Source organism: Poecilia reticulata, chromosome 4 (assembly GCF_904066995.2).
Source record: "Poecilia reticulata chromosome 4, P_reticulata-male-v2, whole genome shotgun sequence".
Classification (NCBI taxonomy): Eukaryota; Metazoa; Chordata; class Actinopteri; order Cyprinodontiformes; family Poeciliidae; genus Poecilia; species Poecilia reticulata.
The window spans coordinates 25,738,105-25,761,692 of NC_088833.1; the positions used below are offsets into that span (position 1 = coordinate 25,738,105).

Here is a 23,588-nt window from a genome sequence, read left to right on the forward strand (position 1 = left end):
ACGATGACCCCAGAAAGCTACCCTGATTCTAGGAAAGGGTTCTTGTAGAAACGTAGCTTGTTTACTTCATAGCAATACGCTCTTCCCCATAACCCAGTCCAGTTTTTTTATACCTAGAACATTTTAAAAGATTTTCAATGAAGTCCTACCCTAAAGCTGGTTGAGAGAGAGAGTATTTTCCTATTCAATCAGGCAGATCAGATGTTCTGCAACAGCATGGTTTATGCCGAAGTCTAATAAATTCTGCCTGTTTCCCAGCGTTGCCTTTTCTGTACCGTATTTTGTACATACCGAGCACGGGCTTGAGAAAATTTTTTTGCAGCTATTTACTTTTTACTATTAAAAAACATATTCTGTTTTGTTTCGGTTAAGACAATCTGAGCTGCAAACAACAACCATCCCGCAAGCTCTAAACTGACTAATGAGTGGATAAATCTCCAACTGTGTTTGCATGTCCCCACGTTCATTAGTGTTCTAAGAATACCCTCAACACATGTCTCCAAAAGCCTTTCACACACACGCACACACACACACACTGTATTTCTCACTTTCTGTGGTGAGAAAAACCTGTGGGCCTCCTTCAGGCCTTCATTTCCTCCCGCGTTTTCACACGTCAGGCATTGCTGGGAATATTTTTTGAAGAACCCAAATGAAAGCCAGGCTGCATCACAAACAGGTGGTTGTCGCTACTAGCACACGACGAGTGACGGGACAGAACGGAGACGGTAGCACGTTTCCGTCACGCAGAACCTGCTCAGAACAACGAAGCAAACGTTTTTGAGTCCAAACAAATCAAAAAATAAAAGAAATCAACGTTTCTGCTGTAAACTTAGCACCTGAGCTGCCGTCGTCGCTTCAGTGGGGGTAATTTGCATTTCGACGGGAGGGCGAACTAACGTGATTGTCCGCCGTAGTAAGGGAGCGGAGCGTGTATTTGGGTTAGAACGGATAATCCACTCACCCCTAAAGAGGATTGGAGAATCTCACAGGCTTTGATGAGTGGTGAGCTGGTGTTTTATAGCACATCGCAAGAACACAACATGTTTGTGTTCCAGGCGAGGGGGGGAGAGGCGTCGGGAAGACCGCCATATCACTGAAAGCATTATGGGTAATTGTTATTGTACAGGGACAAGGAGACGGAGGAGGAAAAGGAGGAAGGAGCGTTTAGAAGGATGAGCACATGTCTCCGCTCTTTATCTCGCTACGGATCTTTGAATTTGGAGAGATGATGTGATAACTGAGTCAAGGCCACAGCAGTGCTAATGAGCTCCTCCTAATCTCTGTGATCATTCCTGAAAAAATAACAAGAAAATGGCAAATTAGAATAGGTCTTTGCAGTTTATGCATAAAGAGAGGAACATGTTTTGGGTTTTTTGCTTTTTTTTTTTTACATCTCAGGATGTGTTGGATCCATATTTGGTTTACCCTGCTGAGTAGCAGAGATATTTTTGAAAAATCTTTGGGGGGGGTTTTACCCTGTTTTTTTATTCCAGTCACATGGCAGCAGTTTTTGGTTTTATTACACTGGGTTACAAAATAAATACTTTAAATATGTTTTTTCAACCGAATTAGGACTATTTTGTACCGCTGAATCCAAAAATAACATCCACATCAGGTCAGGTTTTTGTTCTATTTGATTTAGAGAAATCTCATCTTCTGACTAAATTGGTTACATTTTTGTGACATTATCAGTTCATTTTCTCATCCAAAGAAGGTTTTAGGGGGGAAAATTTGTTTTCTAACAGAATGTATTAATTACATGTTACAGACTTGGATTTCTGTAAATTGTATAATAAACACTGATAAAGGTAAGTACTGTAGATGTGAATCTACTTACCCTTCATCTCCTGCTCATCACTCATTGAAACTGATCCAGACATAAGAACAAGTTGTGAATTTTGATGCTAATGATGCTCCATAGCTCAAAGTTGACCTGACTGAACAAAACCAACTTGATTTTTGGATTCAGCTCATCAAAATTACTCTAAAACAGCTGAAAAAAACCCAGACAATTTTTTTGGCTGTTGACCAGTGTAGTTATTTTAAAATCCGGACACTATTAAAAACGACGTCGAGGCCAAATTCGGACATAATTGTTACTGCCACTTTGCTAGAAAGCACAACAACCCGCTTAGTGTTTCTTTTCATATCCGACTCTGTTTATCCCCTTTATGGGCTCATAAAACTGAAAATATAAGCTGAAGAAGTTAATAATTCATAGGGGGTGGGTAAAATGTTGTTGGCTGATGTACTGGTAGAGGAATGGAGATGTAGTAGTTTTATGAATTTTCTTTTTTCTTTACTGAAAAGAAAATATGCTCCAATGTACTACTACTGGAGTCAAAACTACTATCAAAGAACCTGCAGCACATGTTTTTACATTTTAAAATCTGAATCGGTCAAAATTGGAAAAGTCAGACTGCAAAGAAAAAAACAGAAATCTAAATCAGCCAGCTAGATGAAATCGCTGTAACGTTTTTATGGGTGGATGAAAGTTTATTTATGTTGTTAGGTCAATAAAAAAAAGATTTGAAAAGCACCAGAGATCCAGTTTATTATGTTTTTACACGTGTCAAACTCGAGGCCCTGGGGCCAAATCTGGCCCGCCACAAGTTTTTATGTGGCCCTCTGCAGTTTAGAGTCGAAGCAATGACAATTGTGTGCTTGAATATTAAGCACACAATCAAAGTTGTTTTTAATAAATTATATCAATGTGTAAATATTTTGAATCTTATTACATCTTAAGACATGTTAATGAAACATGGAGACAGCTTTTTTTGTACAGTTAATAGGTAATTTTATCAATACATTGTCTGTTGATGACATTGGCGATCTTTTATATAACCCAAAATGAAAAGGAGTTATTACACAAAAACAATAATATCTCAAACTTGTTTTATTACCTCCACATCTTCACATACAAACACTTAAATTATTGAGGTAGTTGGTTAATATATTTACAAAGCTGCATCTGATTATGCAAAATGTGACAAAAGCACAACTAATTTTAGCATCTTAGTCGCCCTGCTTGCCAAAAAAAAAAATCATATTTGTACATGATTACCCAGACTAGGAAAATAATACTTTTGCAAACATTGTAAGGTTATATAGGAACCCTGAACATGCTGAATTTTGCTATGAGACGCAAAAAAATTTCAATCAGGTATTCAATTTTAAACCTTCTCTGACAGTGACTCGGCTAAAACGTCTTCCCTCTCTTTGCCTGTCCGTTCAAATATCAATCTATTGGGCTGCATCACTTCATTAAGTGGCATGTCGCTGTTGGTAGTTATCAATTTACTTAAAGAACGATTGAGTCTCACACACAGGTACACACACGCAGCGTGTCGTGAAGTCGAGCGCGGATTGAAAGCAATCGATAGGCACTTCAGCTTTGTGTAATGTTATATCTGACTGGAGGCCCCGACTTGTGGCTACAATTGAGATATAGGACCCTGTTTTTAGATGAAATGATTTTCCCCGTGCGACGTGGACAGAGAGCATGACCTGCTCAGACAGCTCTGTAATGGAGACAAAATGCTGCTTCTGGTGACTTGGCGCCCACTGGGTGCCCCACGGTTCCAACTCTGCTACAACGGCTCCAAAGCTCACATTCTTCTTCCTTTTTATTTATTTATTCATTTTTTTGTGACACCTAAGTAATCTCTTGTCATTTTGCCTCATTTTTACTTAACCTTTCATCTTTGGTTGCAGGGGGGGAAAATGCCGCACCACTTTTTTTTTTTTTTTTTTTTTTTAATTCTCGTCAGAGCTACCGGTGAAGCAGAGCCTGGGTCGGATCCAGCTCATTAAAACCGAGTTAATGTTTGCGCTGATGGCTCCGCAGAGACAGCCGGAGAGACAAGGCAGAGTTTTTCCTGCCTCTTGATGAAGCCTTTATGGCTTACAGATGGAGGGAAATTCTCCCAACAACGCAACACCCCGCCGACCTGCAGGGAAACGCTCCAGTCGCACACAAACATTCACAGTTTCGCGTTGTTACAGTGTAAAGCCTCTTATGGACGAGCGAGCGTTGCTATGAGCGCGGGAGATAAAGTGTGTGTGGCGGTGTGATGTTGACATCTGGAGCTGAAGAATTAGATTTGTTGCTCTGAGTAACAACAATCAAACCCATTTATGTTCCACATTCAGATTCAATGTCGGCTCCTCCTCACCAGCGGCAGTTTTCTTGCGTTTGCACTCGTTTTGACTGTCAGCGACGCTCTTTCTCGGTTCCACTGAGAAAGGTTAGTCTGCATGCGGTTACAAATAGGAAGCGACCGGGAGCGCAGTTCTCTCTCAATAACTTGTTGAAGTGATTTCCATGGGAGGTCCACATAGATGCGATCTGGATTCAATGTCAAAGTACCAAAAAAAAAAAAAAAAAAGAAAAGTTGTCCCATTTTGGTGTACAGGTTGTGTGTTGTTTGAGTGATAATGTCAGATAAGTAGTCTTTGTGAGAGGGCGCCTGGAGGAAATGCTCGCATCACTGTTCACAATCTGACCTTTTCGATAAATGCTAGCAGAAGCAGTTGGTTTTCACTCCGACTGCCTCCACATGAGGTTCAGTGTGTGGATACGCCGCCACGCATCGTCAGTTCTCACTGCTTCATCCACATGCAGCGCCTGTAAGAGGAGTATCTGACTTTTTCATGTTTTGATAAGTCGCAAAATCCATTGAGTTTTAATTGGATGTCAGACAAACACGGTTTAACAAATCTAGTGTGCTCCAGTTTAACCGATTGCTAAATTCATCACGATTAATCCGACAAACTACTACTGTAGTTAAACATGGTAGTGGCAGCATTATGATGTTGGGACGCCCTTTAGAGGTAAATGTTCACCTTCCAGCAGCACGACGACCCTAAACATACAGCTACATGTACAATAAAATGGCTCTATCGAAGGTGTTAGAATGGCTTAGTCAAAGCCCGGGTCTAAAAAACCCCAACTAAAAACAAAACTTTTCACACATGCTCTCCATCTGATATATAAAGTAACAGTCTCACTGCAGCCTGGAGTCAACGAGCCGTTCTCTCCTCCTGTTTGCAGGTGTAAAGGCGCCTCCCACTATGGACTCTCCACAGACAGGAAGCGGCGCTCGCAGGAGGGCGAGTGCACGGACAGCACGTCGGAGCTCACCGTCGCCACGCTGCCCAGCGACGGCCCCACCTCCGCCGCCGTGGCGTTGCTCTCGGACGAACCCGGCCTGGTCAACCCGGCGTTCGACCCCAACATGGAGGACAACAGCCAGTCAGGCAGCATGACCAGCCTGGCCGCTCGCAGCAGCTCCAAGAAGAGTGAGTGGGAGAAAAAAGGGTGTGTGTGTGTGTGTGTGTGTGTGTGTGTGTGTTCATGTGTAACTATCCAACAGGGGACATGCGTGTCATTTTACACTGACCAACAGGGGACTCACCGTTGAAGAGGGGACATTTTGTAGGTCCCCTCTTGGAAATGACCCTGTTTTAGGGTCAGGGGTTGCAGTTAGGACTAAGGTGTGAATTGACTTTTGGTTAGGGTTAGGAAAAGGGTTAGGTATGTGATGGTTAGGGTTAGGAAAAGGGTTAGGGTTAGGCTGTAGAAATGAATGGAAGTCAATGGAATGTCCCCTGTTGGATAGTAGCGTACGACTGTGTGTGCATGCGTGTGTGCGTGTGTGTGTGTGTGTGTGTGTGTGTGTGTGTGTGTGTGTGTGCGTGTGTGTGTGTGTGTGTGTGTGTGTGTGTGTGTGTGTGTGTGTGTGTGTGTGTGATTCATCTGCTTACCCAGACAGAGCGTGTTACAAATATATTAGTCCACACTGAGATGTTGCACCTGAAAACTTCAGTGTTTTTTTGTTATTGCGGATTTTTGTGTGATTGATCAGCAGCTTTGAAGTTCAAAGGAAAGAATAGATGTTTTTTCAGTTTTATGTTTTTTTCTTTCCAACTAAAATCTGAACAGTGTTCTGTGTCATGCAGCTATAAGTCTCTAAACAGCTCTGAACATTTATAGGCAAAAAATGTTGCCTATTAAAAACGACTCAAGCTAAGACATTAATTTTTAAGCTTCAAGAGTTGAGGCTTGTGCTTTGACTGGGCCATTTTAACACCTAAATATATTATTATCCTGCTTTACCTCGTACATGCTTCCTTCATCCCATCAACTTTGACCATCTTCCGTGCTGAACTAAAGCCCCCGTAGCATGATGCAACCACTACCGTGCTCAGAATGACAAGGTGCTAGTATTTATATTTGAATATTTATTAAAATATATACATAAACTGAATAAAAAATGATAAAACATACAGATTTCCACTCCTTTGTGTTGATCCATCACATAAATAATCCCAATGATATACATTAAAGTTTGTGTCTGTGAGATGACAAAGTGTGTAAACGGCTCAAAGGAAGGTAATATTTCTAATATTTCTGCCTGATACTGTACCGAATCAAAAGTAGACGGCAGTAATCTCCAATCTAACATGTATTTACTGCTGCGGTTTACCCAGCCACTGATTCACTCCCAAATACAATTGTTCTTTCTAATGCCCTCTGATAGAAATCCTATTAACCAATTAGCTCCCCTTCTCTTTAGTTTTTTTCTCTCTCTTCACAAATCCATAAAAAATTCCATTTGAGGAAACGAGCAGAGAAACAAAGAGAGAAAGTCACACAGAGAGAGGAAGTCACTGAAAGGGCAGGAACACTGTGCTGTAAAGGAGAACGGTAATGAAAGGCGGGTTAAAAATAGCCGGCGCGAGCGTGTGATAACGCCTGGTGACGCGATCAAAGCGCTCCCTCCCTCCATGTATTTTTATTTTTTTACACTCCACCTTTATTACCGGTAGGCGGTCGTGAGAGTTCCTCCCTGCTCTCCTAACGTAAGAGCTGGGGAAGCCAAATGACGCTGCAGCAGCACTTTAAGCTGGGCCAGCTGAGCACCCCACCACCATCGCCGCCATCTCCACGAGCGCTGCAACTGCTGAACAAGCTGTCAGCTCCAGCAGCCGCTGGCGCTTTTTAAAGAATAATGCGGCTGTCAGAAGCCCTCGCGTCTCTCTGGGGCCGCAGAGGGAGGGAGCGGCGCTGCGGAGCCTCAGCTCCTGGAGCAGCCGGAGCTGGGCCAGCGGCTCTGTCCACCTCCGCTCTCCAAATCAAAGTCTTTCAGCGATGCTCCGAGTTGGACGTAGTTGCCCGGGTCCATATTGTATTACATCACAGTTGCTGTTGTGCAACCGTGTAGCTATGCCTGGTACTCAGACAGGCTTTATTAATTTAAGACTCATAAAAGTCAAACAAGCTCCTCTACTTGTCAAAAAAAGACCAGCATTTGTTGAAACTGCAAAAGCTTCACAGCTTATGTAGCTGGATGAGAATTAAAGGGGCGGTATTGTGTAAAATTTGCCCTTTTTGAGCTTTACATTATATGTTATTCCCTCATCAAAAAAATACATGGAGCGTTGCTGCAATTCTTTCATACATGTTTGAGAAATCCTTGAATCACCTGTGGCAACCAATCGCAGGCGCCTAAGCGCTTCATCTCACAAAGCTCCACCTATTTCCAGAAAGCTCCACCCATTCATACAAAGCTCCGCCTACTGCTGAACTATTTCTCAGTCCATCGCTCTGAAGAACATTTGTAAACAGCTTAAAGGAGAAAGGTTGTTGTGATGACTTGCTGAAGCAGAGACAGAGTAGCAGTTTCTTAGAGACAGAGGCCCAAAATTGGAAAAAAAGAAAAGAAAAGTAAAACATGTTTCAGTTATACATGCTCAAACATGTATAGCAGCGGTCTAAAACTCCAGTCCTGGAGGGCCACTGTCCTGCAACTTTTAGATGTGCCTCTGCTGCAACACATCTGAATAGGATAATTGGATCATTAGAAAGGCTCTGGAGAACCGAGCTACACAAGAAGGAGGTAATGAAGCCATTTCATTCCAGTGTTTTGTATCTGTGGCACATCTAAAAACTGCAGGACAGCGGCCCTTCAGGACTGGAGTTTGAGACCCCTGATGCATAAAAAATGCAACTTCAGTTAAGTCATAATTACTGTATTGTGCTATAAAAGGGTTCTACGTGCATGGAAAACACGTAATACTACCCCTTTAAAAAGCAAATATCTTCCACAGCTGCATTTGTTGATTAGTCATCTTAACATCACTGTGTGGAAAAATCACAATACCCAAAAATGATTCCTATAGCGTCCAATATTAGGTAAGCTTTTCTGTTTCCAGTGGCATGCATTCACACTCTGCATGCCAATAACATACTTGGAGAGTCGGATGGACTTTTGCCTGTTTGGTGACACCGACGGACGGATATGGATGGATTAATAAAAACTCTGAAGATAACAGATGGTTGGAGAGGGGAAGGGGGCTGTTTTGATGCTGGGAAAAAAAAAAAAGAATATCACATGAAACTGTTGATTAATCATTTCAAATACCCTGCAGCCACAGTAGCACCATTCATTTTAATATCCCGGGCCAGTTTTAACTTTAGTCGGGCGTTTGTTGTTTACCAAAACAAACTGGAAATACCAACAGTCCTCGGGTCTTGTGCGGGATCCAACTGCTGATATTAGCAGCAGGAGTGGGGCGTGTTTTTCCTGCCAAATTGCCACTCAGAGCTTAGAAAGAACAGCTGGTGCTGTGAACACCAGGATTCAACTCTGTCGACAGGCCTGTCAAACCGGGTTCAGGGTCTCAAACTTACTTTTGGTTTGCTTTGGGAAAAGCACAAGAATGGAAAAAATATATATTATGACATGTCCTTCTGTTTTGTTTTTCTTTTTTTTTTCTTTTTCATGGTGCCGGTTCGTCCTGGAAATCATCTATGGCCGCCACAAACATACAAGAGCTTCTCAATATGTTAGGATGCCATTGAAAATGTAGTTTATTACAGTAATTGGGCTCAAAAATTTCAATATATAGTTTTGTTTGACACAAAGAGACGTTTTTTTAAGCATTCTTGATGAAAAGTGTTAAAAATCTGTTTTTTTTAGAAAGTTAGGGTCTTACATAAATTAAATCCTAATCATAATTTTAAGAATGCCGACTTGCCAGTTGCTGCATTTGTGCCAAATAAACTAAATTTTGGCTCTTTGTTAGCTGTAAACCATAGTCATCAAAAATAAAAACAGAAATCAGCACTTGAAACCAACCACTCTGTGTGTAATGAATCTATGTAGCCTGAGTTTCACTTTTGGAATCGAAATTAAATAAATGAACATTTAAATAATTTTATAATTAATTGAAATGCACCTGTAGACGACCCACTGCAGCCTGTACAGTCTGAAGCGCTTGTGTTCAACAGGAAGTCTGTAAGGTTAAAAGGAAATATTACCGAACTTGCTCTTTTCTCTCGTTTACACAGCTAACCAAACACAAACTCAAGCATTTATGTCCCTTTGTAGAAAGTTTTGAAAGGGTCAGGTCTGCAAATCTCACTTTAGAAAATACAGAGATGGATGAGGCTCACAGCCTTACTTTCCTGTAGACAAAATCAATACGACCCTTTTCTCTCGGTGCATCAACAGAGCAGTGAAACTATGTATTTGTGCAGGTTCTTTCTCTGTGAAGTCCTACAGTCACTGCTCAGGTAGCTCTAAAAGCAATGCGTACTTTCCTGACCTGCTCCAGACCGGTATTTCAGCTCCTCTGCAGAACTTGTCGGAACATGTTCACACAGGAGAACTCTGATTGGAGCCACAGTCAGACGTGTCCGGGCATGTTTGCAAGTGAAGTCCTTTATAAAGACCCTGTCTACTCTTCCCCCCTCTTTTCTTCTTCTTTGCAGTCAGAAACTTTGACCGCTCCTCAGTGAGGAGCCGCTCCTTCAGGAGACTGAACCGGGCGTTCAGCGTTCTGCGGAGGACCAAGAGCGGCACTGCGGTCAGCAACGAGACCTCCGAGGAACGGGACAATGCCAGGAATTCCAGCGTGCCACCAGAAGGTACGGAGCAGAAACTTTTTTTAAAAAATTTATTTTTAAATCGATCTGTATGATTCCAAAAAAAAAAAAGGGGCCACTGGAGAGAGTTCCAGAGGGAGCAGGAAGTGCATGTGGCTCCAAATGTTTATATTTGCCATGTTCAATCAGCTGTGTGAGGAATGGTGACATGGCTTTGGGGCTTGGGTGCAACAGCAGAGGCATATGTTTCTTGAATAATTCAGCCACACATTGCATAAAGGCCACTGGTGCATCACCACTGAGGGATCAGAGCAGCGAGTGGCAGCCTGGGGCATTTTGCATAGTGATTGTATAGCCGAGGTCACTGGAGATGACGGGCCTTACCACCTTCTGCTGTTCTTTTCCATCATCCGCCTCTTCGCCCGCGTCCTTGCCAGCTGCGTTTCCGTCACAAATGTAGGCAGCAAAACTTTGCCGGTACTCTGCTTCTGCTAATGTCGCAGGGAACACAATTGTTACAATTGTGGCGTTTCCGTTAAATAAGAAACGCAATTAAAATCACACGTGAATACGTTTGTTCACGCGACGAGCCGTTAGAAAACGTACTCCTACGTCTTTTCCGTCAGTGTTTTTTTTTCTTTCTTTTTTTAAATTGGCGATAAGAATAGAATATAGACTACACTGAAAATAAAATATACATTATAAATGATACACCGCCACCAAAATATGGGAGGAAATAAGGGGAAATAATTGCAAGCTTAAAGGCAATGTTCTGAAGGTTTGATAATGAGTAAAACAGATAAAAAAGAAGTTTTGTTTTCTATAGTAACAACATCAAAAAGTCTAACTTAGAAAACTTATAGTTTCAAATGTGTTCAATTTAGACCTTAGCTTTTGAATAAAGTAATGGAGTGTAAAAGTGGTCATTAGTAGTATAATTAAGCAAATTCAGGAAAAAATTAAAATAAAAAGAGGCGCGATGATAAAGAAAAGTAGTGTAAGAGGTTATTTCAGATAGCAACATTTGGTTATTGATCACATGACTTGTGTGATGCAAAAAAAGTATTTGTAATGCAGTTTTGCAAAATCTAATAATTTTGATAAAGTCGAATAACCACCTTATATTAGTGCAGAAACTTTGAAACACTTGAAAAACGTGATATCTTTTTTTTTTTTTTTTAAGAATTGTCCTGTTTCCATTAAGCATATTTATTTTCGTAATTCCAATTTGCACAATTTTAAAGTCAATGGAAACGCAGCTGGTGACCCTGCATCCCGTCATCCACCCCTCCAGACTGGAATCATCCTTGTAAAAGTAGCGAAGCGGGGCAGGCCACGCACATCTATAACCCTTCACACAGTAAAGAAAACAATGTGCAACGCAATATCCACAGCTCAGGCATTTTCATGACAAAGTGGAAGAAATACAGTCAACTGTAATGGAGCATTATGTAGAGTTAGAGGTGCGGCGCGGCGGGATGCGGAGAGGGAATATGGCATTACGCAAGAATGATGAATGACAAACGACTCGGGTGTAGATGATTCTCAAAGGCCATCGCCGAGGAGGCTGAGAGGACGGATTAAATATTCATCGAATGCTCCAGGAGAGAGATGCATAAACGCAAGAGTGAAGTAGAGAAAGATTCGGTAAAAGATGGATCCAGATTTTGTTTAAAAAAAAAGAAAAAAAGGATTTAAAAGATGTAAATAATTGCACTAAAATGTCCCCGTGCAAGCTGTAGAAATAATGAGATGGAGCGAGAAACTCAAACGGTGTGCGCTGGTGAGACAGAAAGAGGTTACATAAGAGCTCCAGGGTCCCGGTGAGAGTGCTGTGCACTCCTGGAGCAATCTGCTGTGATAAAGACAAAATATTGACTCTGGAAAGGAGAAAGTGCAGCGCTGAGTGGAACGAACCGCCAAGGCTACTCCACTGGAGACGGGAGACGGTCCACTGAGGAATACGAGGAGAGAGACATTTTTCAAATAAGATGAGGAATATGTCTCCTCTGTCAGTGACTGGGCGAAGCCTCTGGCCAGAAGAGCGACCACAAGGTTAGGATGCTGGGGAAAATAAAGAGCCAGAGGGAGGAGACAAGTACATCTTCCAGATATATGCTGACTTTCCAACAATGTGTGTTGGAGTTGGTCATTGCCATGGTTACAGCAGAAGATTATCTTTTCAGAAATTATTGGATGTTTTCACATTTTGCCATGTCACAACCACAAACTTGAATGTATTTGAAAGGGATTATAGGTTATATACCTATGAAGTTAAATTGGGGCCATGAAGTTTGTTCTAAAGTGAAAAAAAATCAACAAAGTTTTTATGGTCCCAATTTAGCTCCGTATAAACCAACATAATGCGATGTAGTTGCGTCTTAGAACAACTCAGCCAACATCCAGGACGTGAACACAAAACAGAATTGGCAAAGATTTCAGGAACCAAGATGGCGTCTCGGGCTGGATGTTCAGACCTGGTTGAAAGTTCCAGAACGTTCTCAGCTGTTCTTTTAGCAAACGCTGCACCGATGAGGTGCAAACACTGAATATGAAAGCACGCCACAACGCATCCTCCTCCTTTCAGTTCACAATAACAGCTGCGCCGCTTTTTATTTGACCACAAAAGAATACACCATTTCTGAATCATAAACTTTGGCTACTTTTGTAGTTTTTTAAAGTTTTTTTGCTCTTTAAAACTTATGCATCTTCACCCAAATAATTATCCGCTGGATATCTGAAACGAAGGGTTTTCCAAAGCACGCAGTTCATACAGATGGACTGAAAGTGGATAATGAAACAAACATCACACGGGACAATTAGCCATGGAAAAATTCTCTCGGCTTGTACAAGTTTGCTGCAGTAGCCTGAGGGAGTGGAGACAGCTGGTTCCACGGCCGAACCTCTCCACCGTGGCCTGCTGCAGGATCCCCTCTTTCCTCCACTGTTCCCTCTGTTTGATCTCTCTGTTTTCCCTAAATTAAATTGAGACGTTTTCTTCTCCATGTCCTCTCTCCGTCAGTGCTGGCTCTTCCCCAGCTCCATCACCTGATCCCTGACGGTGAGCTTACCAGTATTAAGATCACGCGACAGGATCCCTCGGACCCACTGGCCATCAGCATCGTTGGCGGCAACGAGACCCCTCTGGTTCGCATCCTCATCCAGGACATCTACAGGGAAGGGGTCATTGCTCGGGACGGCCGCCTGCTGCCCGGGGACATGATCCTGAAGGTACGAAAATGACACAAAAGCTGCGTTTCCATTAAAAATGTGCGCCAAACATTTTCGATATTCCGCTAAAGTAAAAAAAAAAAACAATTTCGCAAAGACGGTGTTTCCATTAAATAAGGAATCCAACTAAAGTCACACGTGAATAGGCTTGTTCATGTGATAAGTCATTAAAAATCATGGATGTAAACACTCACATGAGATATATTTATATTTACACCACTAGAGGAGAACATTAACCATCAGAGAAGACGTTGTTTTTAGGCATTGGATTGGCAAGCAGTGGGTACTTGGGAGTGGCTAGTATATCTAGTACATATTCTCTGTTTTCTGTAAAGTTTTGCTTGCAATTTTACTATTTTCAACCTTAGGTGAAGCCAAGAGACCTTATAAGCACATTGTTGCTGTTTATAAACTGCCGTGTTGCATCAAAAGTTTTGCCGCTGCAGTTGGGCGAAGTACACCAATTTAGAAAAACCACCTCAAGCACAAAGACGTATGGCAATTTAAAAAAAAAAAGTATTTCGATCATGTTACCGTTAAGCAAATTTATTTCCCAATTTGCCAAATTTTAAGGCCAACGTAAGCGCAGCTCCCGAGAATCGAGTCGAGCTGTGAGTGGACCGTAACTTATGTCCTTCCGTTTCCCCTTCCAGGTCAACGGCATTGACATAAGCAACGTGCCTCACTACTTTGCCGTGACAACCCTGAGGCAGCCGTGCCAACTCCTGCGGCTGACCGTGCTCAGAGAGCAGCGGCACCGCTACCGTTCGCACTCGCACGGCCACGCTCACGGAGCTGGCGTCCACCAGGCTCTGGGCCCGCCCCACCACCCGATGAGAGACGACAGCGTTCATGTGGTGCTGAACAAGAACGCTCCGGACGAACAGCTGGGCATCAAGCTGGTGCGGCGAGCGGAGGAGCACGGGGTCTACATCTTCCACCTGCTGGAGGGAGGCCTGGCTGCGCGTGACGGACAGCTGTGCATAGGCGACCGCGTGCTGGCCATCAATGGGCACGATCTGCGCTATGGGGCACCGGAGCACGCTGCCTTGCTCATCCAGGTCAGTCAGGATGGACACCAAGCATTAGCTCTGTTTGGAAAGTTCACAGTTACGATCAGGGCTGAAATAATTAATCCTTATTAATTACTTATTAATTACTCACAATTAATTAATCGTGAGTAATATCGAAAAATCAGACAACACAATTATAATTGTGATTTGATAATAATCTGATTATCTGATTAACCAGATGCAATTAACCGTGATTCAACAAGTAATGGTCATTAATCGATTATTGAAATAATTGGCAACTGACTTAGTCATCGATTAATCGTTAACTGGAGTATACAGAATAAACATTTTTTAAAAAGGCCATTTGCTGGAAGAACACCCTCAGAGTAGCAATTAAACCAAATCTGTAGGAAAAATATATTAACTTGCAATTAAGATTTAAAATAAAATCTTCTTTATCTGTAAATCTGTTCTAAGCAGAGAACCACTCAAGTGACGTAGTTTTAGCTTCACCCGGTTAAAATGCTGTGAAAAAGCAAAAACTTAAACATTTTCTGCTATGCAATTATTATTGGTTAATAATCAAGTGTATAACTAAAGGAATGTTATCTTATTGCGTTTTAGGCAGTGATATATCTATATGCTTATTTAAAAATAAGTTTGTTTTTCTAATATTGTAAAAAAAAATTGGTTAAATGAAAAATCTGTAGAATGTACCTTTTTTCTCCCCTGTGATTAATCGATTGTCTGAATAATCTGTCAAATATTTGATCGATAGAACAATTGATTCCTGAAATAATCGATAGTTGCAGCAGTAGCTGTGACACATTCCACCTAAACGTTGTTGCAGACCAGAACCAGCCTGTTCGTACTCCACCTCCCGGCGGTATTAAAGATAATTGCGGTGATTCAAGCTAATTGTGTCGAGCTGCGCTGTTGTGTCTGCCTTCGCTGCAGTTAATGCTGTTTAATTGTGGTGACTCCCCTGATGGACATGTGGGTTTCGGGTGGGGTGGGGCGGCTGCCTCTGGTTCCTGGTTGATGCCAGCCAGTGATGGCGTGTGTTTGGTTAATGGCGGTTAATTACTGCGTGTTTACGGCTGACTGTGCCGGGTCTCTGGGCTCTGAGTTCCTGTCTGGGCCGTCTGACCGGCTCTTTCTGGGTCTCAACGGAGCCAAGATGGCCTCTCAGAGCGGCCACTTTCTGTCAGAGATTAAGAACTGGCAGGGAAGAAATTGAATTAGTCCAATTAGGGCAATAATGGTTTGGACTGGCTAATTCAGGGCTCAGCGGCGTGTTGGAGAGAGAAGTCTCTCTAGGAATACGAGAGCAGGGAGGCGGCTGGCTGCAGCCACCCAGCCTGTCTGACTGACAGGCAAAAGCCTCAGTCAGACAAAGAAGGTTTCGATGTTAAAGTCTGTTTTCGAAATGTTACACAAAATTACAAAGCATATCTCCACTTCCAGAAATTCAAACATGAAGCCCAAGCGTCTGTTTGTTGGTCACTTTAGGCGAGCGAGCACAGTGTGCACTTCGTGGTGTCCCGTCAGATCTGCCTGCCCAACCCAGACATCCTACCAGAGGGGCCATGGGGCATGGACGGCCCCCCACCATACTCCCCTGTGGATATGGAGCAAACGCTGCTGGTGAGAAGCAAAACACACACACACACACACAGATATATATGTGCAGGAGACAGGAGCACTACTGAATACACAGAGAAAACCTTTGTTCCTTTTATAAAGTCTCCCTTTCAGGTGCAAATGATCCATGCAGCCGTTCTTCTCCCATCAAAGTCAAGCATGTCATTCAAAGAGGGCAGCGAGAGGAGAGCGTCTTCTATCCTCACAGATTGGCAGTGTACACACCAGCCATGTTTTTTTCTTTTCTGACAGCTACCTAAAGATTCCTATCTGTTCTCTTCCCGTAGTTTGATATAAACCAGGGCGATAGCGGTGCAGACTCATAGTCTTCTACCTTCATTATTGTCGCCCTCGCTGAATGGACAGTCAGCTTTTTATTTTATTTTATGGGCAATATCGAGCCAGAAATTACAATGAGTTTCACCTCGGCAGAGAATTTTGCCAAGAAAAACGCAGGATATGATTTTCGTTTGTCTCTTTCAGCGCACGTCTTTAAACTACGGCAAAAAGAGGTTTCGGAGCTGGATGGGGCGGTACCGTTTGGGTTTGAAATAAAGGATCAAAATTCAAAGTATAAACTACTGAGCATCATAGAACAGAGGCCAAACTGAGGGGTTGTGGTATCTGTAAAATATGTAAAAAAAAAAATTTAAAAAGACATTTTAAAGAACATTAGTAGAACTGATTACCTGAGTTTTTATTAAGTTGTCATTTGCACAGAACACTGTAGCTTTTCCTAGGAACTCTTAAAAAGTGTCTTTAGTAGAAGAAAAGATCTTGCGGAGATGTGAGCTTACAGTTTAAATAAAAACTCAGAAACATTTCTCTAAATTGCAGCGATGGCTTTTTCCAGGAAAGGGCCACAGCTAAACAGAATCCAACATGTATCTGCTATGAGAGAGGAAAAAAGGAAAGTAAACCGAATTAATAGCTGCACTTTAGTCAATTGCTGATTCCAAAATAGAGACGGTTGAACAGGGAAACATTCAGTCACTCAGGTGTAACTTGGAACCACAGAATAAAAAACCCCCCAAAAAAACGGAGAACACAAAGTTCCTGGCAGCAGTAATTGAACATAACGGCTGAATGTGGAGGAGTAAAATCTTTGCTTTGGTCTCCATGAACTCGGAGGACAGAGGAGATGTGGTTCAGACACAAAACGGTGACATGATTCAACCGTCGTCGTCTCACTGCGCTGTGGTTAGATTTAAAGAAAGACAAGAAACCAAAGGAGCTGGTGCTTACAAATGAACCTGACAGGTGATTAAATGAACCAGCGCTCTCTGCCTTTCAAAATCAGCTTGTCGTGTTTCTAAAAATGAGCGTACGTTTTTATGTCCACTGAACTGAATATAGGAAACATTAGCTTACCTCCAAATATGACTGCGTCCCCGGTGGACACCCTCATTTCTCCCCTCTGAAATTAATTCCTGCGCCTCGACTGTAAATTTGTCAATAAGACCAGCAGCTTATTACCTCAGCCTGTCATAAAAAAAAAAAAAGAAAGAAAAAAAGCTACACGGACTCTGTTAGGATGACAACCTTTAGAGCTCACTAGACACCATTAGCGTTCATTAAAAAGCTGCCGCTCAGGAGGGCAGAGCACATGACTCACACTCAGCGCGGTGCGTAGGAGGCCTCTGATTACAGACGCTTTAAGCACAGCTTGAGTCGGTGCTGAGCTCTCGGCTCGACAACGAGAGATCTGCTGCGAGCGCGGCGGAAGTGTGTGAACGCGGCGCGTTAGCATAGCGGCACAGGCTCCAGCCCGTCGACCCCGACGCGCCCATGTGCCATTCATTACCTGTCCCGAACATGAGTGAGGAGGCTCTCGAATCGGCTACTCTGCTTATCGCCGTACATCATTCTACGGCGGTTACGCTAATGAGGTCGTTCATCAACTACCTATCGCCAAAGAGCGCGTCGTTGGAGTGGGCCCCGTCTCGCGGAACACCGTGGATGGACCAGTGGACTTTCGGGCGTTATCGCCGGTCTTTGAGAAACCAGCCGCTATTTTTATTGTTATTATAATGCAAATGTGCTCCTCCGAGTTTTAATTAGAACATGCAGTTTGAATAAGGTGCCCTTGGTGTTCGTTAGCTCCTCGTGTGCTTTTGCTTTATTGTCTCCATCACAAAAAGAAGAACGTGTGCTGAAGGAGAAGAGACGCTTAAGACGTCACAGTGACAGCACGCCAGGTTCCTACAGTCTGAAGAAATGCTTAATCCATCCATATGCAATTTTGCTACTTTTTGTACAATTTTTATTTATATTAATTATTTCAGAAATGAGCCGAATCGAACTGAGAATAATGAAAATTTCAGGGTGCGTTCACACCTGTTTGGTTTAGTCCGTTTTTAATCGAATTCTGGTTCGTCTGTCTAGAAAGCCTGGTTTAGTCCGTTTGGGGTTGGTTTGGGGAACCAGGCTTTCCCAAATGCGCAACTGAACTCTGATGCAGACCAACTGAGGGCCACTTGAAAACGAAGGTCTCAGTGAAAGTATATGTGTATGTAAGTGGACCACAGGTCACTAATAAAGCAGGAAGCATTAAAGAAGACGCCCAAGTCTAGCGCCAGACGGAGTGCCACCAGAGTGGAGGTGGTGGACAGGTTTTTCAAAGGGTTTGCTTTGTTTCACACAGTGACACAAACCACAGTGACCTTTCATGACCTCTGGAAACATTTCTTAATATCTTTACAACAATAGGGACACAAATGAAAATGTTTGCTGCACAAAAGTAGCACAAACATTTCACGCCATTTTTGTCTGATTTGGTTCACTCAGGTGAGTCTACCGGACTTATCAGGCGTTAAAACACCCAGAATCTCGATTCAGGGAAAGTTTGGGATTTTGACTTGAATAATCTTTAAGAAACAACAACTTGGGTGAACTTTTCAAGTATTCTCATTTTGGCTCTTTTCTCTTTTGTCCAGGACTCCTGCCAGAAGCCCGCGTGTTACGAGAAGACAGTCACGCTAACCAAGGAGCCGTACGACTCCCTGGGCATGACGGTGGCGGGCGGCATGTCCAGCCGAGGATGGGACCTTCCCATCTACGTCACAAACGTGGACCCCGACGGCGTGGTGGGACAGGAGGGATCCATCCGCAAAGGTAACGTCACCGTCTGCCAAATTTCATGATGTCACGGGCGTTTAATTGTGCGGAATCGCTCGCGATCGCTCTCATTCGTCGCTCTTTGTCAGATCAGTGAAATATCCGTGCGGGCTTTCCGTCACGGATGAGCCTTTCTGCAGCGAAGAGCACAAACAAAATGATCGATGACGACTTCACATGAAGCTCGATCATCCAGCAGAAACCTCGGCTGCTCGTGTCGATTATTGCTCCGCAGATTTGCTTCCCTCAAAATGAAAAAACCAAAAAACAAACATATTGCAGTGTAGGGCAGATTTAGCAAAAATAGCTTTTCAAAAAAAGGGTTATTGATTTTCTTTTCTTAGTTTGTCATGTTGCAACTGCAAACTGGACATGGACAAATTAGCGCTCGATCGTGAGTAGAAGGAAAACTAAGGAGAAATATTTTAGCAAGTAAAACTCTTAACACCCTTTTAATCTGATTCCTCAAAATGAAATGTAGACATTTTTTAATAACTAATTTTTCCTTTCCACTTCACAATTTTGAACTGCGTATTGTTGGTCCCCTTGATAAGATCAGTTAAAACACATCTCCGTTTTTGTTTACAGTAGTTGCGATGCCGTTGACCATATTGCTGCGCAATTTGACATTTCAAAAGTAAACGTGCTTAACGGAAACACGGCAGTTTCGAAAAACGTTTCATTTTTTCGATAAAAACTTTTAGAACGAGGCGGTTTTTGAAAATGGTTTATTTCTCAAAACGGCAACAGAAAGACTGTCTTCACATCACACGAGTCACATGATCAGGACCCGGATGTTACCACTGACGCAAACTACGAAGAGGAAAACGACAGGAAGTAGTTGGAGGATCATGGCGTGGCACTTGTTTTAATGACGGGTGAATAATGGGAGGGGAGCGGCAGGTTTTCAGGACAAATTCTGATTCCAGGAATCCAACCTATTACGATGCCCCAGCCTCAGTTTGAAGCTTTGTTTACGGGAAGAGCAAGACAAATATTACATAAACAGTAATATGAGGACTTCATAAAATTAGCAATAAGTCTGTTGCTTTGTGTGCAGTTCAAGGTGCACATTACCGCATTCATTTGGGACAGAGCAGCAGCAGCAGCAGCTGTCTCTGTGTGCTTCTGAAAGATGTTTGTGCATTGTAACGGCGCATTCATTTGCATTTTCTCGCAGGCCAAATGTGTCCTTTGTGTTGCTTCCTAGCAAGCCGGTCTGCACCGTCCATCTTTGCATCACTTTCATCATTAACAGGCTTTTTAAAAGCCCACAGCTGGCCTTTGGTTTCAGTGTCTCTGTGGTCCAGATGCAAGGATGATGATGAATATTAAGCAGCAAGAAGATCAGCCCCAGACTCTGATGTCTCGCTCGCTCTCTCAAAAAAAAAAAAAAAAAAAAAAGGCAGTAACCCTGCGCCGAGGATAAACTGTGCTGTCAACCCACAGGTGACATTCTGCTGAATGTGAACGGCATGGATTTGACGGGGGTGACGCGAGGCGAGGCGGTGGCCAACCTCAAGAACACTTCCTCTCCCGTCGTGCTCAAGGTCCTGGAGATGCGTCCGCCCGACGACAACCCGCCGGAGTTCACGCTGCCGCCGTGTCTCGCGTCGTCGCCCACAGACAGCACCAAGAGCCCGCTGCCCAACGACGATTACTCCCCGCTGTGGGTCTCGTGGCTGCAGGTACCCAGGTGAGCGACCCCTCCTGCCATATCTGTCTTCGCCCGTACTTTTTAAATTTTTTTACTTTTTGGTTTGTGCAGCTCCGACGTGCCCTTTTGACCTTCACCAGCTGGCGCACGCTGATGTTTAGACAGAAACAGTGGGAAAAAAACGCTCATTATACTTTTAAAGCATTTTTTTTATATATATATATTCGATACTTATAAATCACCAACACCTCTGAGAACTGAGGGGTTTTTAATAATACATACGAGGTTTTGTTGTAGTCATGGAGACAGTCTTGCACTGACACAAATAGCCACTTTTCCTGCTTATGTGGAATAAAAAAAGGGATTCAGTGATGCACTTGAAAGCAGTGAATAATTTTTCCTCCTTCACCTTTTTGTAATATTTTTAATGTTGGTTTTCCACAAAAATTTCTAACAAAATACCTTAGAGCATCAAACTCATTTTCATTTTGAACCACATGAAGATCAAGAATGTTCTCAAGCGTTGGTTGTGCCAGAATGTATCATATTCCACTAAAAAATGGTTACATATTAATAAAGAGTCATCTCTGCATTCAATTGGTTCGTCTTAAAAATTAAATAATGTTCAACGTCTTTCCACGTTCATCAATCCGTCCTGGATTTTGTGATAGTTTTTGTGAGTTTGAAATACTTGTAAAGAATTCTGCAATATTTCCACTCGGGTATGACTTTAAATGTGACTTTTTACTGTTGGTGGCGTTACTAGTGGCGTTTCTGTTTAGCCGTGAGCTACTGAAGTGACAGTCTTAGCTTTATTACTCTTCCCGCCGCGTACATACTCAAGACGGTTGTACAGTTTGTTTGTAGTTTAAAGGTGAATGTAAGAGATTAGCGTGCTTAATCTCCTTCTTGGCCCACGCAGACATCTCTACTGCTGCAAAGACATCGTTCTGCGGCGGAGCACGTCGGGCAGCCTGGGCTTCAGCATTGTGGGAGGCCAGGAGGAGGTCAACTGCAATCAATCGTTTTTTATCCGCTCCCTTGTGGAGGGGACTCCGGCCTACAACGACGGCAGGATAAGGTATTCAGCAAGTGCATCTTACAGACGTCTGTCCTTTAGAGCCACAGTACTCAACTTTTATTAGAGAAATCTGTTATTTGTTTTTTGGTTGTTTTTTTTTTTTTTTTATTTGTTAAAACTGTTACCACGTTGTGACAGTGTAATATGGGACAAATCATCTGTGAAGAAATCAAGCTCGTCTGATTTTTTATTTATTTATTTTTTTCTCCCAGTGCTATTTGCAGAAATACACCACTAGGTCAAAAACACCCAATCATACCCTGGAGGCATGATTGGGTGCCTACACAAGCTTGATTAGTCAATCAAGCTTGTGTAGGCACTGCTAAATGTGCTGATGGCTGAGAAACAACTTAATGTTACAAGAAAACCGTTAATCCACAGTCATCGGTGGCCATGCTAACTCCAGTGCATACACAGGCTTGATTGACAGCGCTAAGATCCTCCTCCTGGCTCTGATTGGTTGTTTCAAACCAAGTGGCGTATTTATGAAAGTAGCTCTGGAATAAGGCAGAGGAACTTTTTTTTTACAGATTATTTGTCTCATACACGTACACAAGCTTGATTGACAGTGCTAAGACCCGCCTCCTGGCTCTGATTGGTTGTCTCTAGTTTGCACTGAGAGAAGGCAAAGAAGTTAAATTTTTCATCATATATTATTCTGTAACGACATAGTGACAGCTTTAACAATAAAAAACATATGTTTCAGAAAGCTTACATACCACAGCCTTATTAAAACCTTTTAGGCGACGCCGAATATGACACAGTAAATTAAACAAAGGTTTGCGTTTTCCCTCCTTTTTTTAAAATTTTTTTTAATGAAGATGCGGGGACATCCTGCTGGAGGTGAACGGGAAGAGCACGTGGGGGATGACGCACACGGCACTGGTTCGCCTCCTGAAGGAGCTCCGGGGCAGAATCACCCTGACCATCGTGTCTTGGCCGGGCAGCCTGCTGTAAACGGCACTCCCAAGCCATCCGGAACCGCTTTTTATCGACACTGACCGAGGAATGTGGAAGGCAGAGAGCTTTGGACCGGCCGACCACCCTAAGCTCGCTGTGTGGGAAGAGAAGCTCAGGACGGCCGCGCGGACGCCTCGCCGCAGACGGGCTGCCGGGGGACTTTGCCAGGACTTTGCAGGAGATGCAGATAAGAGAGACTGGATCGTGACCAGAAGGTTGACTCGCCCCCACGGAAATCCTGAACCGGAACGGATCCGGACCGGACGCCGGACTCTTGTCTTGCTTAGAGGACACTGAACAGCGTCCAGTGAGTCGGGTGGGAGGACAGAAAGGAGACACGACTCGTTGCCAATTTCAATAGATATATATTAGGATAATGCGTTAAGCTGGACTCACATTTCTTTTACGTAAAATGTTGGGTGTCTAAAAAAAAAAAAAAAAAAAAAAAGAAGGAAATATCAAAACGAACAAACAAAAACGTACCGAACCAAGCACTTGTAATATGTTTCTTTTGTTTGTCGTATGGCCTTTAAACTTAGGCTCTACTCTGTTTGTACTGACAGTGGTTGTCATTTTCAAGACACGTTGCCAAGTAGTAGTCTGTGAGGTTTTTTGTTGTTTTTTTCTGTTGTCTCAGAAGCTATGGCTAAGTTATTAAAACCACTGGCAAAGAAAATGTATGAAAAAAAAAAGAATCTATGTCTTCATAACTTGTTAACAAATAACATTTAAATAGGAGATTTTGTGGAGGCCTTACTAATTTTCTTACTTTCAAGAGGAAAAAAGAAAAAAAAACTGACTTGGTTTCTGTGTATCAGTGGAGGGCCTGAGGTCTGTCTGCTGTGGTTCTGTCTGTCACGCTGTGTAGTATATCTGACGATGGTACATTTGGTTAAATGCTCAATAAACTCGTTTAAAAAAAATAATTAATTAACAGTTGCTTTTTTTTGTCTTTGTTGTTTTGCAAGCAAAGCTTATATACAAACCAGAAAA

At 42.8% G+C, this 23,588-nt stretch overlaps 1 protein-coding gene across 3 annotated transcripts in view; it reads left to right on the top strand.

Moving 5' to 3' along the window:
- lnx1 (ligand of numb-protein X 1) overlaps positions 1 to 23,046 on the top strand; it is a 49,725-nt gene extending 26,679 nt beyond the window's left edge. For all 3 annotated transcript variants that reach the window (XM_008407478.3, XM_008407479.3, XM_008407480.3), the window contains 9 exons: positions 5,054 to 5,301; positions 9,779 to 9,934; positions 12,915 to 13,123; positions 13,777 to 14,184; positions 15,649 to 15,783; positions 18,717 to 18,894; positions 20,347 to 20,593; positions 21,477 to 21,635; positions 22,457 to 23,046. In XM_008407478.3, coding sequence (XP_008405700.1) covers positions 5,054 to 5,301; positions 9,779 to 9,934; positions 12,915 to 13,123; positions 13,777 to 14,184; positions 15,649 to 15,783; positions 18,717 to 18,894; positions 20,347 to 20,593; positions 21,477 to 21,635; positions 22,457 to 22,592 — 1,876 coding nt within the window. In that variant the 3' untranslated portion in view covers positions 22,593 to 23,046. The remainder of the gene's footprint in view (positions 1 to 5,053; positions 5,302 to 9,778; positions 9,935 to 12,914; positions 13,124 to 13,776; positions 14,185 to 15,648; positions 15,784 to 18,716; positions 18,895 to 20,346; positions 20,594 to 21,476; positions 21,636 to 22,456) is intronic.
- Positions 23,047 to 23,588: the final 542 nt, after the last annotated feature.